The following is a 21,343-nucleotide window of genomic DNA, read 5'->3' on the forward strand; positions in this document are numbered from 1 at the left end:
CCATGGTGTCCAACTGCAACAACTATGATACACAATACAACATTCAGGGAAGTTTTCCTTGATGCAACACTAGAATTAACAGAATTGACAGCATGTTTCTGTATGTATAATGACAAAACATGCCAATACAAATAAAAACAATTAAATAAGAATTTTAAAAAACGTTGGCAAAAAATCTATTTGTATTGCATGTAAATATTGTATAAAATTCTTAAAAATACAGTTTAGATAATTACTTAAGTACTGAAGTCACCACAGCCAAAAGTGCAGAGGTACATAAATAAAAGATTGACTGTTCGTAAATGGTAGGTGGGGTTCTCTGGGAGAACTGCACAGAGCTGCCTGCCACTCAACCCTTCAGCGGCCCCACCCCCCCACACCCTTCACCCTCGTGCCCCCATTCCATGACACAAGGGAAAAACTGAGCGCCCCCGGTCAAGGGGTAGAGTTCATGAACTAGGACTTCGGAGTTAAAAGTTCACACACACAAGAGGACAGCAACGTTCTCTTTTTCCACTCGCTTGACACACACAATCCATCACACTCACAGTTGCAAAGTTCATCTTTTAAAAATCACTTGCAGGGACTTCTGTTGAGATAGGCACACCCAGACAAATAAAGGGGTGGTGGACAGAGCAGAGTGGATGCTGAGAGCAACATAAGGCGGTTGTTGTTTCACTCCAGAACCACACATTGAGTCTTCAACACACCACGCCACGCCACAGCACAGCGCCCTCACAGAGGAGAAGGGGCAGAGATGTGTGTGTGCACTTTGTAGAGCCAGGCAACAGAATGGACATAACTATTAAAGCTATTAGCATTAGAATAAATAAAACTGTTCACGAGGTGAAACAGAAAGAAAGTTTGGGGGGAATGAAGCAGGGAGGGGATCACCCGAAGAGAGGAGAAGACTGACCATTAGTCTGAGTGTGAAACCACAGTGGATGTGAAGGCTAGAGGGGCCAGAGTAAGAGGAAGATGTCTAGCAGATTGACTGAGTGATAGGCCTGGTCTGGCACAGTCCCTTTCCATAGAAAACTACATCTCAGACAACAGAACATGAGCTATACAACCGTTCATATTACGATCTGGAAAGAAAAGGCAATCGTTTGGAGAAGACGCCTGAACTTTCCCTAAAGTACCACTGCTGATGCACAGTGTCTTAGGATTTCTGGAAGGCTTATGTTCCTAATAACAGCAGAGATAGATCACTGGAAGAAGCTTCAAATCTGCAGAGAAACCCCACGAGGAGCATCAACTGATTTCAAGAGAGGGCACTGTTAAGACAAAACTGGAGTTTCAGGCTTCCCAATTAACATTTAGTAACATTTAGTCAGAGGAGGGACTTTTGCTCTTTAACCAGTGTCAGTGGACAGACATAAAGGCACTAAGAGGATAGTAGGTTTGTTGCTAGCCCTAGGAAATGAACAGTAATACATTCATAGCTCACAGGTATCTGAACTGCAATCCAAAATATACTCCAAACGTATCAGTACAAAAATTAAATGTAAAAAAGCGTGGCCCCTTTTTTTTCTCGGATCTGGGAGACTATGGCTACTTGTCACGTCTTTTTACCCCCCACCATTAAAAAGGCAATTCAGAAGTGATCCTTTCCCCAGCAGTTGAGCCCTTTCATGCACATCAAGATAGAAGGAATGGGGGGTCAAGGTTCAGCTTTCAAAGAGAGGGAGTGAAGGGGAACTGAACTGACAAGAGATGAACCCCATCTAAAATACACCACCACCAACAGGCACATACACAACTTAGTGCCTGCATGTGTGAAGACACCCTGGAATGGGACCCAAATGCCTCTCACAGTGTGTGTTTAAGGGCTGTTGCTTGTGCTCAAGCTTAAAGAGTCACTAACCAAATATATCATCCCCCCTAAAGCCTCTGAAATACTCACCCAGACACACTCTCCCTCACATACGCACGCACAGACAGGAAAATTCCTACAGAGATATGAACTCCAGCTGAGAGGAGGGGGAGGGGAGGAGTGTTGTGTTGTGTGAGTGGGGAGGAAGGAGATAGAGGGGTGAAGTATTGGGTTTGCAAAGGCTAGAAGTGAGGGGGGAGGGCAGGAGGGAGAGTAGAGTGGTCGCATTCCACAGTTCTGCACACAGGCTGCTCTGCTGTTCTCCACAAGAAACATATATAATACATCTCCTGCCAGACCCAGTCCAGACAGGCCAGCTCCTAGTCCTGTCATCTAGTCCAGTCCGGGTTCGAGGGACAGTGGCATAGCTGCTCTCTCTTACTCGGACCTCCTCCTCTCTCCTCCCCTCACCCTGTTCCTCTGTTCTTCTCCAGCGACTAGTGAAAGTGTGTGTTCTGTTGTTGTTCTGTGGTTTAGCTCTGTCTGGTGTGTGGCTGTAGCTTCTGTTACTACCCCCCCCCAGTGGGGGTCCAGGGACTGAGGAGGGAGAGTGGCCACCACCGGCCCTGCCACAATCCCCTGCGCTACAGGCTTGCTGTCACGTGGCTGTGGTCTCCAGGTAGCTCTGTAGTTTGCGGACGGTCGTCTCGTCCAGAGAGAACAGGTCAAAGTCAAAGGTGGTGTTGGTCACGTTGAAGTGGCCCGTCTCCTCAATAAGATTCACTATCTAAGGAGAGAGAGGAGAGGAGGACTTAGATGACGACGATATCACATTGATGATGACACAATAGCGTGGCCTGACAGTAGTGATGCTAGTGGAAAAGTATGTTTTGTAACACATGTATACACCTGACCACACACATGGCTAGTTATGGCTCCATACCTGCTGTAGGACGTTGCGCTCCCTCAGAGCCATCAGTCTGCGGTGGAGATCCACCAGCTCCTCTGTGTAGGCCTGGAGAACAGGAAGAGGGGGGAGTTTGTCGTTAGTGGAGCACTCCTTGAGTCTACAATTAGGTATATGATTACTGATTAACCAGTGTTTTCTACTGCAGTTTTACACCAGGAATGTATGGAGTGGTAAGCTGGTAGTGATATATCTATAATAGTGGTGATAAAGCAGTATTGTAGAATTTGAACAAGAGTATATTGAACACTACACTGGTAATATAACCACTTAATACAGATGTTTGAACACATGAAAAATAAGAAAAAAGGTAATGTAAATTGTGAGTATTTACCCTTCCTACCTTCTCGTATCCTTTCTTCAGCACCTTCTCTGGGCGGCTGCAGATGTCTGGGCTCTTCCTGCCCAAGACCTGCTCAGAGAGAGACGGAACACAGAGACAGAGAGACGGAGGACAGAGGGGAAAGCAGATAAACAGAGATCAGAATGGGAAGGATGGTGCTTTAGGAGAGCAAATATTAAACACACCACCACAGTTTTCTGTTGTGGTGCTAGGAATAAAAAAAAAACACTGCTTAGCCATCAATGATAACTACTGGTAATAACCCAAACGTCAACAAAGTACATTTGTAGAGGTATACCTGTTTGCAGGAGAAATTATCACATATAACTTTATTGAATTTTTGCATTGTAACTTATGACAATGTCCATAATATATCTGCCGCTAATAGTGGAATTATAGTGTTTCACAGTACTACTTACCCGCCAGTGTTGTGATTGGCAGTGATATTTGCCTATTGATTTCTCCCGCCGGAGCGGCATCCACTATTAGCGGCAGATAAAGTTGAAGTCAGAAGTTTACATACACTTAGGTTGGAGTCATTAAAACTTGTTTTTCAACCACTCCACACATTTCTTGTTAACAAACTATAGTTTTGGCAAGTCGTTTAGGACATCTACTTTGACACAAGTAATTTTTCCAACAATTGTTTACAGACAGATTATTTAACTTATAATTCACTGTATCACAATTCCAGTGGGTCAGAAGTTTACATACACTAAGTTGACTGTGCCTTTAAACAGCTTGGAAAATTCCAGAAAATTATGTAATGGCTTTAGAAGCTTCTGATAGGCTAATTGACATCATTTGAGTCAATTGGAGGTGTACCTGTGGATGTATTTCAAGGCCTACCTTCAAACTCAGTGCCTCTTTGCTTGACATCATGGGAAAATCAAAATAAATCAGCCAAGACCTCAGAAAAAAAATTGTAGACCTCCACAAGTCTGGTTCATCCTTGGGAGCAATTTCCAAACGCCTGAAGGTACCACGTTCATCTGTACAAACAATAGTACGCAAGTATAAACACCATGGGACCACGCAGCCGTCATACCGCTCAAGAAGCAGATGCGTTCTGTCTCCTAGAGATGAACGTACTTTGGTGCGAAAAGTGCAAATCAATCCCAGAACAACAGCAAAGGACCTTGTGAAGATGCTGGAGGAAACAGGTACAAAATGATCTATATCTGGCCGCTCAACCTGGAAGAAGCCACTGCTCCAAAACCACCATAAAAAAAGCCAGACTACGCTTTGCAACTGCACATGGGGACAAAGATCGCACTTTTTGGAGAAATGTCCTCTGGTCTGACGAAACAAAAATAGAACTGTTTGGCCATAATGACCATCGTTATGTTTGGAGGATGGGGGGGGGGGGGGCTTGCAAGCCGAAGAACACCATCCCAACCATGAAGCACGGGGGTGGCAGCATCATGCTGTGGGGGTGCTTTGCTGTAGGAGGGACTGGTGCACTTCACAAAATAGATGGCATCATGAGGAAGGAAAATTATTTGGATATATTGAAGCAACATCTCAAGACATCAGTCAGGAAGTTAAAGCATGGTCGCAAATGGGTCTTCCAAATGGACAATGACCCCAAGCATACTTCCAAAGTTGTGGCAAAATGGCTTAAGGACAACAAAGTCAAGGTATTGGAGTGGCCATCACAAAGCCCTGACCTCAATCCTATAGAAAGTTTGTGGGCAGAACTGAAAAAGCATGTGCGAGCAAGGAGGCCTACAAACCTGACTCAGTTACACCAGCTCTGTCAGGAGGAATGGGCCAAAATTCACCCAACTTATTGTGGGAAGCTTGTGTAAGGCTACCCGAAATGTTTGACCCAAGTTAAACAATTTAAAGGCAACGCTACCAAATACTGATTAAGTGTATGTAAACTTCTGACCCACAGGGAATGTGATGAAAGAAATAAAAGCTGAAAGAAATAATTCCCTCTACTATTATTCTGACATTTCACATTCTTAAAATAAAGTGGTGATCCTAACTGACCTAAGACAGGGAATTTTTTACTAGGATTAAATGTCAGGAATTGTGAAAAACTGAGTTTAAATGTTTTCGGCTAAGGTGTATGTAAACTTCCGACTTCAACTGTATATTATGGACATTTTCTGAAATTACAATGCAAAAATTATCTACAATTCTGTGTGTGAATTTAATGATGGGGCTTTTGTCAGAGGAGAGAAAATAGAGATAGAAATCTGGAGTGACAATGGAGATGGAGAAAACAGTCCAGTCCTGGAAGAGATTAGAGGAGCCGTGTTTTACCTTGTTATTGGAGGAGCCGTGTTTTACCTTGTTATTGGAGGAGCTGTGTTTTACCTTGTTATTGGAGGAGCTGTGTTTTACCTTGTTATTGGAGGAGCCGTGTTTTACCTCGTTATTGGAGGAGCCGTGTTTTACCTTGTTATTGGAGGAGCCGTGTTTTACCTTGTTATTGGAGGAGCCGTGTTTTACCTTGTTATTGGAGGAGCTGTGTTTTACCTTGTTATTGGAGGAGCCGTGTTTTACCTTGTTATTGGAGGAGCCGTGTTTTACCTTGTTATTGGAGGAGCTGTGTTTTACCTTGTTATTGGAGGAGCTGTGTTTTACCTTGTTATTGGAGGAGCTGTGTTTCTGTGGAGGCGGCACCGGGTCTCGACTGGGGCGGTGCGAGCCGTCACTGCTGTCACTCTCGCTGTCCAGGCTCAGTCTGACAGGGAACAGGAGGGCAAAGGTCAGAAAGGCAGAAAGCTATTTAGCACAGGGAGCCTGTGTATGTAGGTGGTGGGTGGACACACATGTTTTGTAAAAGGATCAACAACTCCAATCAGTGTTTGCAGCTCAAATTATTAAAATCTTTAAAGATTTCCTTCGACAAACTGTAACACCTATAAAGAACGGCCAACACACATATGTGCTTATTTGCTAGAGATGTGTTTCATAAGTGCCACAAACATCAGTAGACTAACTGGTGAAAATGACCTAACTACAGAAGCATCAGAGGTCTATGACACAGTAAGGTAAAGAGTGAGAAATTGAGAGAAATTGAGAGAGACTGACCGTGAGTCACGGTTGGGCGGGTTGGTCTTGACAGGCGTCCCTTCCTCTGAGCTGCTGTCGTCATCTGACTCCTCTGACTGTAGGTCCTCCACCATAGAGCGCAGCGGGCCTAGAGTAGATGTACACACCGTCAACAGAGAACACTTGCTAAATCCACAGTACTATTCCTACATTAAAGCACAAACCAGGCCCCCTAAAGACATCCAATGTGTCAGAATGTCCTCTCCAGTGGATGTGTAAATTCCATGTTATCTGTCTAGAGAATGATAGGCTTACCTTGGCCTTGTTTCTGTCCAGGCTCAAAGTCAGATTCTGAGCTGGAATCAGAGCTGGAGCTGGAGTTAGAAGGACTGGAGGGGGCTGACTGCTCTGATTTGGACGAGGCTTCATCCTCAGAGTTGGACTCGTCAGACTCAGGCAGCTTCTTGGGCTCCTTGACCTCCTGAGTGTCGGCCTTGCTGCCCTTGGGCCAGCGACCCTCCTTGGGGGGTTTCTTCTCTGGGAAGCCAGGGGCGGCTGCAGACGACGAGGAGACCCGGGGAGAGGCTCCGGTGAAGGCCACTGCAGCTGCCCCTTTAGAGCCCTCTGAGCTGCTCTTCTTCTGCTTCTTGGCACTGGGTTTGGGAGACTCCACGGTGGAAGGCCGCTTCCCGGGGCCTTTGGACTCCAGCGGGCCCCCTCCTCCTCCTCCCCCACCACCCCCTCCCCCCCCTCCTTTGGGGGACATGCCCTCCATCTTGGCCTCCTTCAGGGTGAGTTTGGGCTCTTTGAAGGCGGCCTTGGGAAGGACCTTGCCCTCATCTTTGACTTTGATCTCTGCTGGCTTCTTGGAAGAGGAGGAAGAGGAGGGCTCGCGGGCGCACTTGCTGCTGACCCCTCCTCCCCCGTCGCGGTCGCTGTCGCCCTTGGACCCCGCCTTGCTCTCAGAGTCTTTACGGGGGCGTTCGCGGTGCTCCTTGGTCAGCTTGTGGGACTTCGGCCCTTTATTGCTGCCTCCACTGCCCTCTTTACTGGGCTCCTAAAGACAGGGACAATTACACATGATATCAAACTCACATCCCTATTCAATTAGGTGCTGGGCTGTAAATATATATAATAAAGATAAGTATGGTCCATTCACTCAGGTGCTCCGCCACCTATTTCTTGATTGTCAGCAAAGAAAGATCTGAGTGGGAGCATCATACTTGAGCAGATCCATCACTATGACAATCACTCCACTGTCAATGCACTTAGCCAAAGGCCCACTGAAGGACTGCCATTCACCTCCTGTGATCCTTATCATTCCACAACATCAGAGTATGTGAGCGGAGCTGGAGCAAGGAACGTCCCCAATTTGACTGGAGCGAGATTCCCAAAGGCTAGAGCGTCGGCCTTCCCGCCTGCTCCAATAGCGCTCATTTCACCAGCTCAGGGCATGCCCGGCCCAGCATGCATTTGTAGTCTACTTGTGTGCTGCTATAGCCCCTTGCTTTAGCTACTGTCATGGAGTTCACTAAATATTTTCATAAAGAAACTGATAAAACACACAGGTGAAAAATCAAGGTGACTTACAAAGATAAGGACCAAGAGCAAGAGGGAGTTCGGTGATGTAATGTCCACAAATAAAGAATAATTGTGCTTCTGAAAAGACACATAACCCGAAAGCATGATGGTGTAGTTACTACATGCACATGCTAAAAGAAAGGAACGAGGTGGGTAGCTAATTAAGTGTGTCATTGTAGCAAAGTATTTATATACAAAAAAATCAGATCTCTTAAAAGAGATCCTTTATTTTTGTTATATTATCTATACATTTGGCCATCATTGATTTTGGCCCAATTGGCCTGGCATATTCCAACTTACAAGAAGCTTTCTGTTTTGATTGGGTTATTTTGCCTAAACCTTTAGGCCTACACATATATATACACATATATACACACACACACACATACATACATACATACAGTGAGGGAAAAAAGTATTTGATCCCCTGCTGATTTTGTACATTTGCCCACTGACAAATAAATGATCAGTCTATAATTTTAATGGTAGGTTTATTTGAACAGTGAGAGACAGAATAACAACAAATAAATCCAGAAAAAACGCATGTCAAAAATGTTATAAATTGATTTGCATTTTAATGAGGGAAAGAAGTATTTGACCCCCTCTCAATCAGAAAGATTTCTGGCTCCCAGGTGTCTTTTATACAGGTAACGAGCTGAGATTAGGAGCACACTCTTAAAGGGAGTGCTCCTAATCTCAGTTTGTTACCTGTATAAAAGACACCTGTCCACAGAAGCAATAAATCAATCAGATTCCAAACTCTCCACCATGGCCAAGACCAAAGAGCTCTCCAAGGATGTCAGGGACAAGATTGTAGACCTACACAAGGCTGGAATGGGCTACAAGACCATCGCCAAGCAGCTTGGTGAGAAGGTGACAACAGTTGGTGCGATTATTCGCAAATAGAAGAAACACAAAAGAACTGTCAATCTCCCTCGGCCTGGGGCTCCATGCAAGATCTCACCTCGTGGAGTTGCAATGATCATGAGAACGGTAAGGAATCAGCCCAGAACTACACGGGAGGATCTTGTCAATGATCTCAAGGCAGCTGGAACCATAGTCACCAAGAAAACAATTGGTAACACACTACGCCGTGAAGGACTGAATCCTGCAGCGCCCGCAAGGTCCCCCTGCTCAAGAAAGCACATATACAGGCCCGTCTGAAGTTTGCCAATGAACATCTGAATGATTCAGAGGAGAACTGGGTGAAAGTGTTGTGGTCAGATGAGACCAAAATCGAGCTCTTTGGCATCAACTCAACTCGCTGTGTTTGGAGGAGGAGGAATTCTGCCTATGACCCCAAGAACACCATCCCCACCGTCAAACATGGAGGTGGAAACATTATGCTTTGGTAGTTTTTTCTGCTAAGGGGACAGGACAACTTCACCGCATCAAAGGGACGATGGACGGGGCCATGTACCGTCAAATCTTGGTTGAGAACCTCCTTCCCTCAGCCAGGGCATTGAAAATGGGTCGTGGATGGGTATTCAAGCATGACAATGACCCAAAACACACGGCCAAGGCAACAAAGGAGTGGCTGAAGAAGAAGCACATTAAGGTCCTGGAGTGGGCTAGCCAGTCTCCAGACCTTATTCCCATAGAAAATCCATGGAGGGAGCTGAAGGTTCGAGTTGCCAAACATCAGCCTCGAAACCTTAATGACTTGGAGAAGATCTGCAAAGAGGAGTGGAACAAAATCCCTCCTGAGATGTGTGCAAACCTGGTGGGCAACTACAAGAAACGTCTGACCTCTGTGATTGCCGACAAGGGTTTTGCCACCAAGTACTAAGTCATGTTTTGCAGAGAGGTCAAATACTTATTTCCCTCATTAAAATGCAAATCAATTTATAATTTTTTTTTACATGCGTTTTTCTGGATTATTTTGTTGTTATTCTGTCTCTCACTGTTCAAATAAACCTACCATTAAAATTATAGACTGATCATTTCTTTGTCAGTGGGCAAACGTACAAAATCAGCAGGGGATCAAATACGTTTTTCCCTCACTGTATATATGTAGGCCTAAAGGTTTAGGCAAAATAACCCAATCAAAACAGAAAGCTTCTTGTAAATTGGAATATGCCAGGCCAATATATATATATATATATAATTTTTTTTTTTGTTGAAAATAAAAACTCTGCATCCCTGCCCAGCCTGGCAAGAATGGCCAAAAGTGTGTTTAGCATCCCCAGTAGCTTTGCAAGCGCGGAGAGGATATTCTCCACTGCTGGCCTGCTCTCCAGGCACCATCGCATGAGCTTGAAGCTACAGACTCTGGCCAAACTGGTGTTTGAATTCAAAAGGCACTGTAGACATTTACGTTTTACATTACATTTATGTCATTTAGCAGACGCTCTTATCCAGAGCGACTTACAGTTAGTGAATACATATTTTTTATTTTAAAAATTTATACTGGCCCCCCATGGGAATCGAACCCACAACCCTGGCGTTGCAAACACCATACTCTATCAACTGAGCTACATCCCTGCCGGCCATTCCCTCCCCTACCCTGGACGACGCTGGGCCAATTGTGCGCCGCCCATGAGTCTCCCAGTCGCGGCCGGCTACGACAGAGCCTGGATTCGAACCAGGATCTCTAGTGGCACAGTTAGCACTGCGATGCAGTGCCTTAGACCACTGTGCCACTCAGGAGCTCAGTAGACTGAGCCTAATAAGGCATTTTCCATTTAATTTGTATTTAATTCTAAGTAAGTCACAGCCAATATGACCAATTTATAGACTATAATGATTTAATACTACGAAACGTTGTTTAAATGCTGAGCGCTTAATGTCCCTGACTCCTTACCTTAGTGTGTTGCACTCGCAAATGCTTCACAATGTATTTCTTTGTAGGCTATAGCCTTGAAATAATATAGCCTAAATAATTCATTTCCGTTCCTTCTTAGGCTCCCTGTCTGGCTCCTGACCTATTTAGAGTGTTTATATGCTGTTTAATATGACATGTAGCCTATTTATACAATGTGCGCTTCTTACATTCACCGTTTCATGTTTGTCAAAATACTTTTCATTCAAATCATATGGTTTGGTTTAAATACTTCAAAACCAAAATGGTAGGTCCAGGTAGTCACAAAAATAGATGGGTGTTGGTTAAATTGTGATTTTAATAAATGGAGCGGCAGCTCAACTCCGCTCACATACTCTGCACAACATGCATGCACGTATCCATACGCAGAACATTGATCGTCCATGTTGATACTATGATAATTCAACAGAGCGGTAAATGCAAAACCAGGATTGGATGTTTGTAATCATGCAGGTGTATTTGGGATCATCTGTGACCTAGAGTAGGCAGCAGAAGTCCAGCTGAATTAATGAAAGGATCCCATTATATGATTAGACTGGGGGGGGGAAAGACACACACAGGTTTCCTGTCCCTTATCTCAACTGTACTCTACTCTACTCTCCTATTCTCCCTACCCTATGCTGTATTGACTGGTTGAGCAATACTATACAGATTCCTACTCCTTTCTTATCAGTGTACTAGGCTAAGAAGTGCTGCTAACCTTTGATCCATGGGAGGTCTTGGTCTTCTTGGGGTCTGAGAAGGCAGACAGTGGGATGGTGGGGAGCATGGGGTAGTCTGGACTGGGCCTCGACACCGCCTCCGCCCCTTCAGGCACCACCATGACCTGAGAGAGAGACAAACAGGGAGAAGAGTGAGAACAAACACACCAGGGTTGGGGTCAATTCAGAATTGAGTTGCGATTTGCTCTTTAATTAGTAGAAATGGCTTATTTTTTCTACACATCACCATAGAAATGTTTATTTTACATCATGTTTGGTTATCAATACCATGTAGTATAAGGTTGAAGCATAACATTTCATTTTTTAAACTCATTGTCCTAAAACAATTTTAAATAATTAAAGTGGTCTGAAAATATTCTAAGATCATGTTGTGGGTTGTCTATAACCATTCATAATTCCCTTAATGTTTTTCAATATCAGAATACATTTCCCAGAATTCATTACATCAAACACTGCAGTATGGAAGAAAACAATCTAACATCTCATGACAAAGAAAATACTGTTTGACATCTGAGTTATAATCAAACTAATATGTGAAATGGTATGTGTATTCTTTGCATTAATAAGTGACATTTCCTTTTGATAAAATATTTGTCAAATTAATGAGACTTTCATGTTTCATGTGTTAGTTGAATTGGTTTGAATTAAATTCTACTTCCTTCAATTCAAATTCTGCTTCCTGTGGGGTGTGGCCAATTCCAATTAATTGTTTGAATTCAATTCAACCCTGAAACACAGACAATGTTCCCCCCAACCAATCCCACATCCACCCTGTACCCCATCCCCAGCTCACCCCTCCAGCCTTGACCAACTTGCGTCTGAACTCCCGGGTGGGGTTGTTAAAGGTGAGCTTTTCACAGCGCAGGTGATTGACAGGGGGGTTCCCCTCCAGGTTCAGGAAGAGGTCATAGTTGAAGCACACCTTCTTGGGCTCCTCCTGTAAATAATAATGAATTCACATATCTAATTAGCCCAGCGCCACCGAGCCCTGTTAAGCCCTTATCCAAATATTATCAGCTAACAGTAAGAATAAGCGATTCCCCGACCAAGTCAATAAGAGGCATGCCTGGAGTGCACACTCTGATAAGCGCTAACATTCCACATTGGGAGAGAACTTCAGCAAACAGTATGACATTTTGGTAAACAAATGGATTCTTTCTGATCACCCGCCACTTTCAGATCATGCCAGGAGTCATAGGGTTACAGATACAGGACACAGTAAAAACATTCACAGCAGACATACCAGATAAACGTAAGGCCTTTTTAAAACAGGCGCTACAGTGACATGAAGAGGAGTTGCAGCCAGACAGAGACAGCTGACAAGACACCAGCCAGACCAGCAGCCAAAGGCCCACTACCAGCATGACCAGTGTCACCACACACAGCCCCAGTATCACATGCACCTAAACCTGGTGTCTACACCCACACAAATACTGTCACATGACAGACTAAAAGCAGAACATGAACCATTGAGGAAATTAAACAACAGACACATGCGCGCATGTTGAATACCAACCAAATGACATGAATATTGACCAACGACCCTCAGAAAAACACCCATCTTATTCAGATTGTGCCGGTTAATATAAACAAGCCATTGTAGGAGAACTATATCAGATTTGATTTCAGGAAAAGGCCTAGAGCACCAGAGGAACTCTAATCCATTAGGAATCACGTAACAGTGGCCCATATCCTGAGGGATAGATTGACACTGTTAACATAGTACCATTACAGAGGCTCTGACGGAGCTCTCACCTTGTTCTTGAAGTAGACCTCGATGGGCATGAGGAACCCAGCGTAGCCCGACTCCTCCACTTTGTATGGTGGCTCCTTGCATACTGCAGAAACAACACCGGCACAGCATCAATGGCCATTGCTAGAAGGCTAATGGTGAACTAGCTCCAGCCTCCCATAGAGAGCCAGTCATTACAACCTGAAGATAAAAGCTTATGGGAGCAATAATGTGCAATAACCATAATGACTGTGGACAGTGACACAAAGATTTGCAGTGACTTAATGAGGAGAGATGTGCCTGGTCTGGAGTACACCATAGAAGACATCATGTTTATTGACGTTCAGCACGAATGGACAAAATCTGACCGAGCAACATGCATGTTTGATGTAGTAGGTAACCCTCTGTAGGCCTTGTGTGTTTGCACTACACGCTGCCGCAGAATACATTTTACAATATTGATTTAAACTGTTGTCAAGGTGAATCCAAGGTGAACCCCCCCCCCCCAAAAAACTTTGGTTCTGAAATCCCCATCACCCACTAATTAACTTGCATTTTTTGCAGATTAAGTGTGAGCTAGTAATGCATCAATATTTATCGTTTACAAATTAGCAATGACATAGACAATGAATATATAGCTAGCACAACTTTGGATTTCAGCCCCATCTCAAAATCAAATGGTTTTGACCGTTTGAACATTTTTAACTGAGAGATCTTCTCTTCTCCTCTCACGTCGGCCATGCAGTGCGCCTCACAAAGGTGATGAATGTCCTCATTTTGAAATTATCAAATGTACCATGTATATCTAAAAATGACCATATACACTGAATTTTTTAAGCAAAACTACCAAAAATATTGCTGATGGTGAACATGAACAATCAAAATAAATTATATTGTACGCCTTGTTCAGCAGGTATAGCCAGATGACAGTTGTCTCTCCAGTAGCTTACTTGGGTAAAACACCATTTCCAACAGTGCATAGCTAACAGTAACCTAGGAAATTACATAGTTTGGCACTAAACTAATAACGCTTAATATCACACTAGCCATTTTATCATTTCAATGCTGAAGGTGCCGCGCAGATGTGCAAGATCAGGAACAGGCCACCTACCTCGCGTTGGTCAGCGTGCAAAGCTGGGCACAGCGCACAGTTTGACTAGGCTATTGATATTGTCTGGGGTTGTTCGGAATGCAAAATTACTTCTAGATCAATGACTGTCAACACAGTTACATGCAGTTCGACACCGAAGGAGAGGACGCATCAGTTGTCACAAAATATGAGGTATTTTCAGAAGGTAGAAAGAATGTAACGAGCAAAAAAATGTAGGAGCTGGTGATTCATAACGTTTTAGTCGATTTTCTGACCTATGCATGCTGCATTTGGATCGGTTCAGGGTCCATGGACCGATGCACTTCTATCTTAAACATTTGAATCGGGGACCGATGCGTATCAGTGAATTGTTACATCCCTAGTGAATCCCCTCTCCCCTCCCCAGACAAAAACAAACAAAGTAATCATAGAACCAGTTTCAGCCAGGTTTGTGTGTGTGTGTGTGTGTGTGTGTTTGCGCACGAGCAAGTGTTGTTGTTGCAAGTGTGTTTTGTCCGACCCACCTCTCTTGGGTTTGGGGAAGCTCTCGTGCAGCCGGAAGACGACCTTCTCCACAAAGTGTTGTATGTCCCCCGTCTCAGGCCCTCGCACAAACACCATCCAGTCATGGGTGAAGCCCTCCGAGGTCACCTTCTTTCTCAACTGGGCTCGGTGTCCTAGCTCCAGCTTCACCTGCACTGTGCACTGCAGACACAGAGACAAGGTCAGACATACAAAAAAAGCTATTAGCACCTGAAATTGATCACTCATCGCAAGTTAGTAGCTAAGATAGGAAATAGTTTAGTTTATGGAAATTACAATTATTTGATACTACAATTTCAAAAAGGTTTGTTTTTCTGGGATGGTCACATCAGAAACTACACGGACTGTGATTCGTTACCGAGAACAATGATAGTAGTTGGACGGACATCCAAATGACATGCTGCAGCGATCGGGACAGCTACTAAAGAGGGATTGGGGGGGAGGGACAGCTACTAAAGAGGGATTGAGGGGGAGGGACAGCTACTAAAGAGGGATTGGGGGGAGGGACAGCTACTAAAGAGGGATTGGGGGGGAGGGACAGCTACTAAAGAGGGACTGGGGGGGAGGGACAGCTACTAAAGAGGGATTGGGGGGGAGGGACAGCTACTAAAGAGGGATTGTGGGGGGGGGACAGCTACTAAAGAGGGATTGTGGGGGGGGACAGCTACTAAAGAGGAATTTGTGGGGAGGGACAGCTACTAAAGAGGCATTGGGGGGAGGGACAGCTACTAAAGAGGGATTGGGGGGGGGGGGCAGCTACTAAAGAGGGATGGGGGGAGGGGGGAGGGACAGCTACTAAAGAGGGATTGTGGGGGGGAGGGACAGCTACTAAAGAGGGATTGGGGGGAGGGACAGCTACTAAAGAGGGATTGGGGGGGAGGGACAGCTACTAAAGAGGGATTGGGGGGAGGGACAGCTACTAAAGAGGGATTGTGGGGGGGAGGGGGGAGGGACAGCTACTAAAGAGGGATTGTGGGGGGGAGGGACAGCTACTAAATAGGGATTGTGGGGGGGGGACAGCTACTAAAGAGGGATTGTGGGGGGGGGGGGGGGGGGACAGCTACTAAAGAGGGATTGTGGGGGGAGGAACAGCTACTAAAGAGGGATTGTGGGGGGGAGGGGCAGCTACTAAAGAGGGATTGTGGGGGGAGGGGCAGCTACTAAAGAGGGATTGTGGGGGGAGGGGCAGCTACTAAAGAGGGATTGTGGGGGGAGGGACAGCTACTAAAGAGGGATTGTGGGGGGAGGGGCAGCTACTAAAGAGGGATTGTGGGGGGGGGAGGGACAGCTACTAAAGAGGGATTGTGGGGGGGAGGGGCAGCTACTAAAGAGAGATTGTGGGGGGAGGGACAGCTACTAAAGAGGGATTGTGGGGGGGAGGGACAGCTACTAAAGAGGGATTGTGGGGGGGAGGGGGGAGGGACAGCTACTAAAGAGGGATTGTGGGGGGGAGGGACAGCTACTAAATAGGGATTGTGGGGGGGGGACAGCTACTAAAGAGGGATTGTGGGGGGGGGGGGAGGGACAGCTACTAAAGAGGGATTGTGGGGGGAGGAACAGCTACTAAAGAGGGATTGTGGGGGGGAGGGGCAGCTACTAAAGAGGGATTGTGGGGGGAGGGGCAGCTACTAAAGAGGGATTGTGGGGGGAGGGGCAGCTACTAAAGAGGGATTGTGGGGGGAGGGACAGCTACTAAAGAGGGATTGTGGGGGGAGGGACAGCTACTAAAGAGGGATTGTGGGGGGAGGGGCAGCTACTAAAGAGGGATTGTGGGGGGGGGAGGGACAGCTACTAAAGAGGGATTGTGGGGGGGAGGGGCAGCTACTAAAGAGAGATTGTGGGGGGAGGGACAGCTACTAAAGAGGGATTGTGGGGGGGAGGGACAGCTACTAAAGAGGGATTGTGGGGGGAGGGGCAGCTGCTAAAGAGGGATTGTGGGGGGAGGGGCAGCTACTAAAGAGGGATTGTGGGGGAGGGGCAGCTACTAAAGAGGGATTGTGGGGGGGAGGGGCAGCTACTAAAGAGGGATTGTGGGGGAGGGGCAGCTACTAAAGAGGGATTGTGGGGGGGACAGCTACTAAAGAGGGATTGTGGGGGGAGGAGGGACAGCTACTAAAGAGGGATTGTGGGGGGAGGGACAGCTACTAAAGAGGAATTGTGGGGGGAGGGGGACAGCTACTAAAGAGGGATTGTGGGGGGAGGGACAGCTACTAAAGAGGGATTGTGGGGGGAGGGACAGCTACTAAAGAGGGATTGTGGGGGGAGGGACAGCTACTAAAGAGGAATTGTGGGGGGAGGGGGACAACTACTAAAGAGGGATTGTGGGGGGAGGGACAGCTACTAAAGAGGGATTGTGGGGGGAGGGACAGCTACTAAAGAGGAATTGTGGGGGGAGGGACAGCTACTAAAGAGGGATTGTGGGGGGAGGGACAGCTACTAAAGAGGGATTGTGGGGGAGGGACAGCTACTAAAGAGGGATTGTGTGGGGGGGGGGGGGGCAGCTACTAAAGAGGAATTGGGAAAAGAGAGAGAGGGACAAGGGGACAGAAAAGGCACTTTATGTCCAGGCCTGAAGAATGTGGGGATTTGGCGCCTTCTCTCCACAGTGCTCGTGAGCTGTGACTGAGTGGAGGGATTAGGGGACAGGATTGAGATGAGTTGGTCTGGGACTGAGCCTCACACACACCCAGCCCTGGCGTCTTGCCCGGCCATTCTGTGGCAGTAATGCCCTTAAACTCCAGACGCCACCACACCCTGGTTCAGCGCAGCAGCCATTGAGCCCCTCCCCATCGACCAACCAGCTCCCCAGGATTACTGGCATCACCAAATACAGCTCAGAGACGACCCCATTCATACACTGAGATTATCACAAACAAAATAGGTCCGTGATGGTTGGCATTGACAATGACTCGAGGAAAAAGACAAGAGCACCGTCTACCCTGATGCTCACGGAATAAAGATTCTTGATTCATTTGAAACATTTATGGAGACAGAATGACGTTCAGTAACTTAATTTGGTTCACTTCCCTGCCACAACAGAGAGATAAAAAAATACATTGAGCCCCCATCTAAAATGGATATTCTGAAGGGAAATGCCCTACTTCGCAGACAAGCAGGCTCTCACAACAATGAACCCACACGTGCCATGAAAATAACACCCCTCATGACTAAATTAGGCCTAATCTCCACTAAGGGAAAAATCATCTGAAAGTCTCCTTTGATGAGGCACACAGACAAAAAATTAAAATTGGCAAATGTTGCTGCGCTCCCTCTGAAAACAACCTGCTTCTCGCTGCTCGAAGACAACAGACTACTCTATCAACAGACCACAACAGGACACACCTGCAGCACTTTGAGCTCTGTACAGGTGGGCAGGCCCACCAGACACCACAGCCCTTACAGAGATCACACTCCAGTATACTCCAATTATAAAACCATCTCTGGTGCATTATTGTGAACTGAACTGTGATTTCATGATATGGCACAAATCGTACAATGATAGAGTACAGACTAGACGTCATGGTGCACAACAACGAACATCAGTATTCTTTATGACATTTCCAGAAATAAGGCATGTAGCCAGTGGGCATTTAGCAAAAAAACAATTTGTGATGGTCTAGATTTTAGACATACGTTTATTTATAAAAAAGTCTACATCCCATACAAACAAAACTTGAAAAGCACAAAAATACAATTAGTATGTCCTTAGGTGTTTCATGGTTGTTGATGGTGTACAGTTTTGTATTGTTTGCCATTGAGTAATTGGGTTAAACCGGATAAAACGATTAGTCCTTCCTTGTCGTCACGGAATTACACTGTTTGCATGCTTCAAAGGGGGTAACACCGGACAGTGACATGTTCCCACAAGTGGATTCTATGAGTCACTTTGATATGGAAATAGAGTTTGCGTTATCATGATGAGCATGAAAACTCCTACCTAGCTAGAGTAACAGCGGGTCAGAGTTACTGTTATGATATTTGAAAAAGATAAGATGGCCTACTAAGACAATGTGGACATGCATGGACGTTCCATAGCTTTCCCCCCAACCAACCACAGTATCCAGATAGCTGTTACACAATTTGTATGTCTAGGATTTTCAAATATCTTCATCAGTACAGAATCTTTGCCTTTAAACTGGTGATGTAATTCCCGCTTTTCAATTCCAATTCGTCGCCGCTAGATACACACCCCTCCTACCCTCCCCTCCACCCAGACCTGGAAAGAGCAATCCTTTCCACCGGCGTCTTGTAGCAGCTATTTACGTAGCTAGCGAAGGGCCGAGAACCCTAGCAGGTAGTAGCTCGTGCTAAATTAGGTTATGAACCCGGTAAGGAGTAAGTTATACATCTTACTTTCTCAATATATAAGGCCATAACACACAAGCAGGCAATAAATCCCTTTGTGTGCCCGTCTGATTGTGTGGCTAGCTAGCAATGCTGAGTTAGGCTAACGTTAGCCATCAAATACCGATGTATGCGAGTGTCGCTAGCTAGCCAACTATGAGTTCGATTAGCATGATTTTTTCGAGCACCAGGCATTCATTCTTGTCCCTGGCACAGCCTTCTAGTATTTTTTCGGTTAAAAGTTCAGGATTCACGAGGGGGCACAAAAGTCACTTTACCTGATTCTCCATTATTCTGTGGCTTCAGTGATTCTTCTAACGTTATTTATTTACAGCGGCGTTTCGCGAGGTTATTCCCTGCTCCTCATTGTGTGTCAATTTCAGCCTAAACCGGAAGTCAGACAGCACCCCTCCCCTTCCAGACGGCTACTGGCACGCAACCAAAACAGAAAGCTTTCTCACCCAATCAGGTAGGCTACATTTTAAGCCTTTTGTATTGCACCAACCGTAGCACTTCAGAGGTGGGACCAATACAATTCAAGTATTTTATGTAGCGTCTACGAGTGGGCGAGTTCGTTTTACATAGCCCGGTGCCCCGGATGAGCAGGGTTTGCAAATTGTATACCATTCCATTGGTCCTTAAGTGTAATCTCCACTCAACCGGGGCACCGGGCCATGCAAAACGAATTGTTCACTGACAAGGTGCTTGTCGGAATAGGTAAAGCAATAAAAATGTTGGTCCAAATGTGGAATGCACATATTTCATTAGAAGTTACATATAGTAACAGTGTATTTCCTCACAATTGAAAATATTCCCAAAGGAGTTCCTGTCCTTAATTGTATGTACCCAGGTGCATGCATGCCAATTAAAACCTCTTCAATGTAAAGGCCCCATATTTGGGGACCCTATTTATTATTTTTTAAATTCAGTCTAGTATGAGAACGGTAGCCTCTTAATGCAAAAGCAGGGTGTCTGCGGAAAGCTGAGTATATTGGCTATTGATCGGTGCCTCCAAATCTTTGGTATGACTTACTACTATATGGGTATACAGATTTATAACGGGCAGGCCGAGCCGATGACCTCATTTCAAGATGGCTGCTACCTACGTTCCGGTTAGCGTTGTGAAGCGTAAACGAAATAAACACGGAATACGTTGATACACACCGAAAGCAGGGACTCCACAGATCATGAGGATATCTTATTTGTCAGCATGTGACCTACCTTTATTGATCACCATCCCCGAGAGTCAAATGTTTATTTTACACAACGTTTTCACCAAACAGCAAACATCTTACAAGGTAAGCTTAGATTTGGTCTGTTTGAGCTATAGCTACATGGGGCGTATATCAAATTAATCCTTAGATTGGTAGGAACAAATCTAGCATATTGCCAATGTTATCTGATGATGTATGACTTAATGGCAACATCAAATGTCCACCAAGTGACTATATCTTTGCGCATCAAAAATATGATGCCTGCATATGCGCTGTAGGCATCCATATACCCTGTATGTCCCCCGACACCACCACAATGTTGTAGAGAGGTTGTTGTTGTTGTAGAAACTTAGTTTTTATACTGAACAATAACTTTTAGGCACATCCAGTGTGCAAAAACAGTTCAATTACCACATTCGGACACTTTGCAGAGGTTGAAAGGACACTTGAATGTACCCTGGATACCCCATTAAACCACAACAATGTTTTAGTGAGGTTGATATGGTAGAAATTGTGTTTAATACTGAACAAATAGCATTTAGGGATTGCAAATATGTAATACCACTGGAATTATCTAATTTACAGACATATGCCACTTTGGAGAGGTTTAGGGACACTTGGAAACGTCCCGTGACCACACCTGACACCACTTACTAAAACATCTGCCCATTTCTAGTTTCTAGTTCTAGTCTATCAATCCCATTGTATTTTCTGATATTGTTCACATGTTGTGGAAGCCATCTGATGTGTTTCCAGCTCTAGCAATCAATAATATACTTATAGCTTGCCAATGAAAGTTGGCAAAAACGTTTATTTTGTGTGTGCTTGATCTTGTGTATTCTGAACTATGTAACTCCTATCTTTCTTCTGATCATTTCCTTATAATCTCCCAGATGTCTTCTTTCCAAATATACCAAGTTGTTGCATGTTAGAATCATGTAATTACACATGAATAGCAGTTACTTTAGGGTATGTCTATTTAGGCGGAGCATAATTGAAACTGAAACATCATTGACATTTAAACATTTAAATTGTAATCAATTGGTGACATTGACATTAGTCATAAAATTAATTGCATTGCTTTCTACTAATGGGTGAAATTTAAAAACGTCTTTGATTTTGCTGATGGTAGGTTCTATCATATTTTGCTTTAAGGTAATA

General features: G+C 45.1%; 1 protein-coding gene across 1 annotated transcript; it reads right to left on the minus strand.

The window, feature by feature from the left end:
• Positions 1-421: 421 nt before the first annotated feature.
• LOC311148907 (protein ENL-like) lies at positions 422-19,354 on the minus strand. Its single transcript, XM_084185927.1, has 11 exons — positions 19,247-19,354; positions 14,606-14,786; positions 13,015-13,097; positions 12,053-12,196; positions 11,238-11,363; positions 6,451-7,192; positions 6,175-6,283; positions 5,725-5,824; positions 3,118-3,195; positions 2,760-2,831; positions 422-2,603 (listed from the first exon to the last, which is right to left on the minus strand). Exons 1-11 carry the CDS (start codon positions 19,256-19,258, stop codon positions 2,475-2,477), a joined length of 1,776 nt encoding a protein of 591 aa, XP_084042053.1. The 5' UTR covers positions 19,259-19,354; the 3' UTR covers positions 422-2,474.
• Positions 19,355-21,343: the final 1,989 nt, after the last annotated feature.

The sequence above is a fragment of the Coregonus lavaretus genome (assembly GCF_964263955.1).
Source record: "Coregonus lavaretus genome assembly, chromosome: 21".
Classification (NCBI taxonomy): Eukaryota; Metazoa; Chordata; class Actinopteri; order Salmoniformes; family Salmonidae; genus Coregonus; species Coregonus lavaretus.

What these genes read in the sequence shown, in the direction of transcription:
- LOC311148907 (XM_084185927.1), bottom strand. An exon ending in AGTTGGTCAAGGCTGGAGGG is followed by an intron (nt 11,364 to 12,052) that starts GTGAGCTGGGGA and finishes TCTCTCTCTCAG; the next exon opens with GTCATGGTGGTGCCTGAAGG. An exon ending in ACAGCTCCTCCAATAACAAG is followed by an intron (nt 3,196 to 5,724) that starts GTAAAACACAGC and finishes CTCTCTGAGCAG; the next exon opens with GTCTTGGGCAGGAAGAGCCC.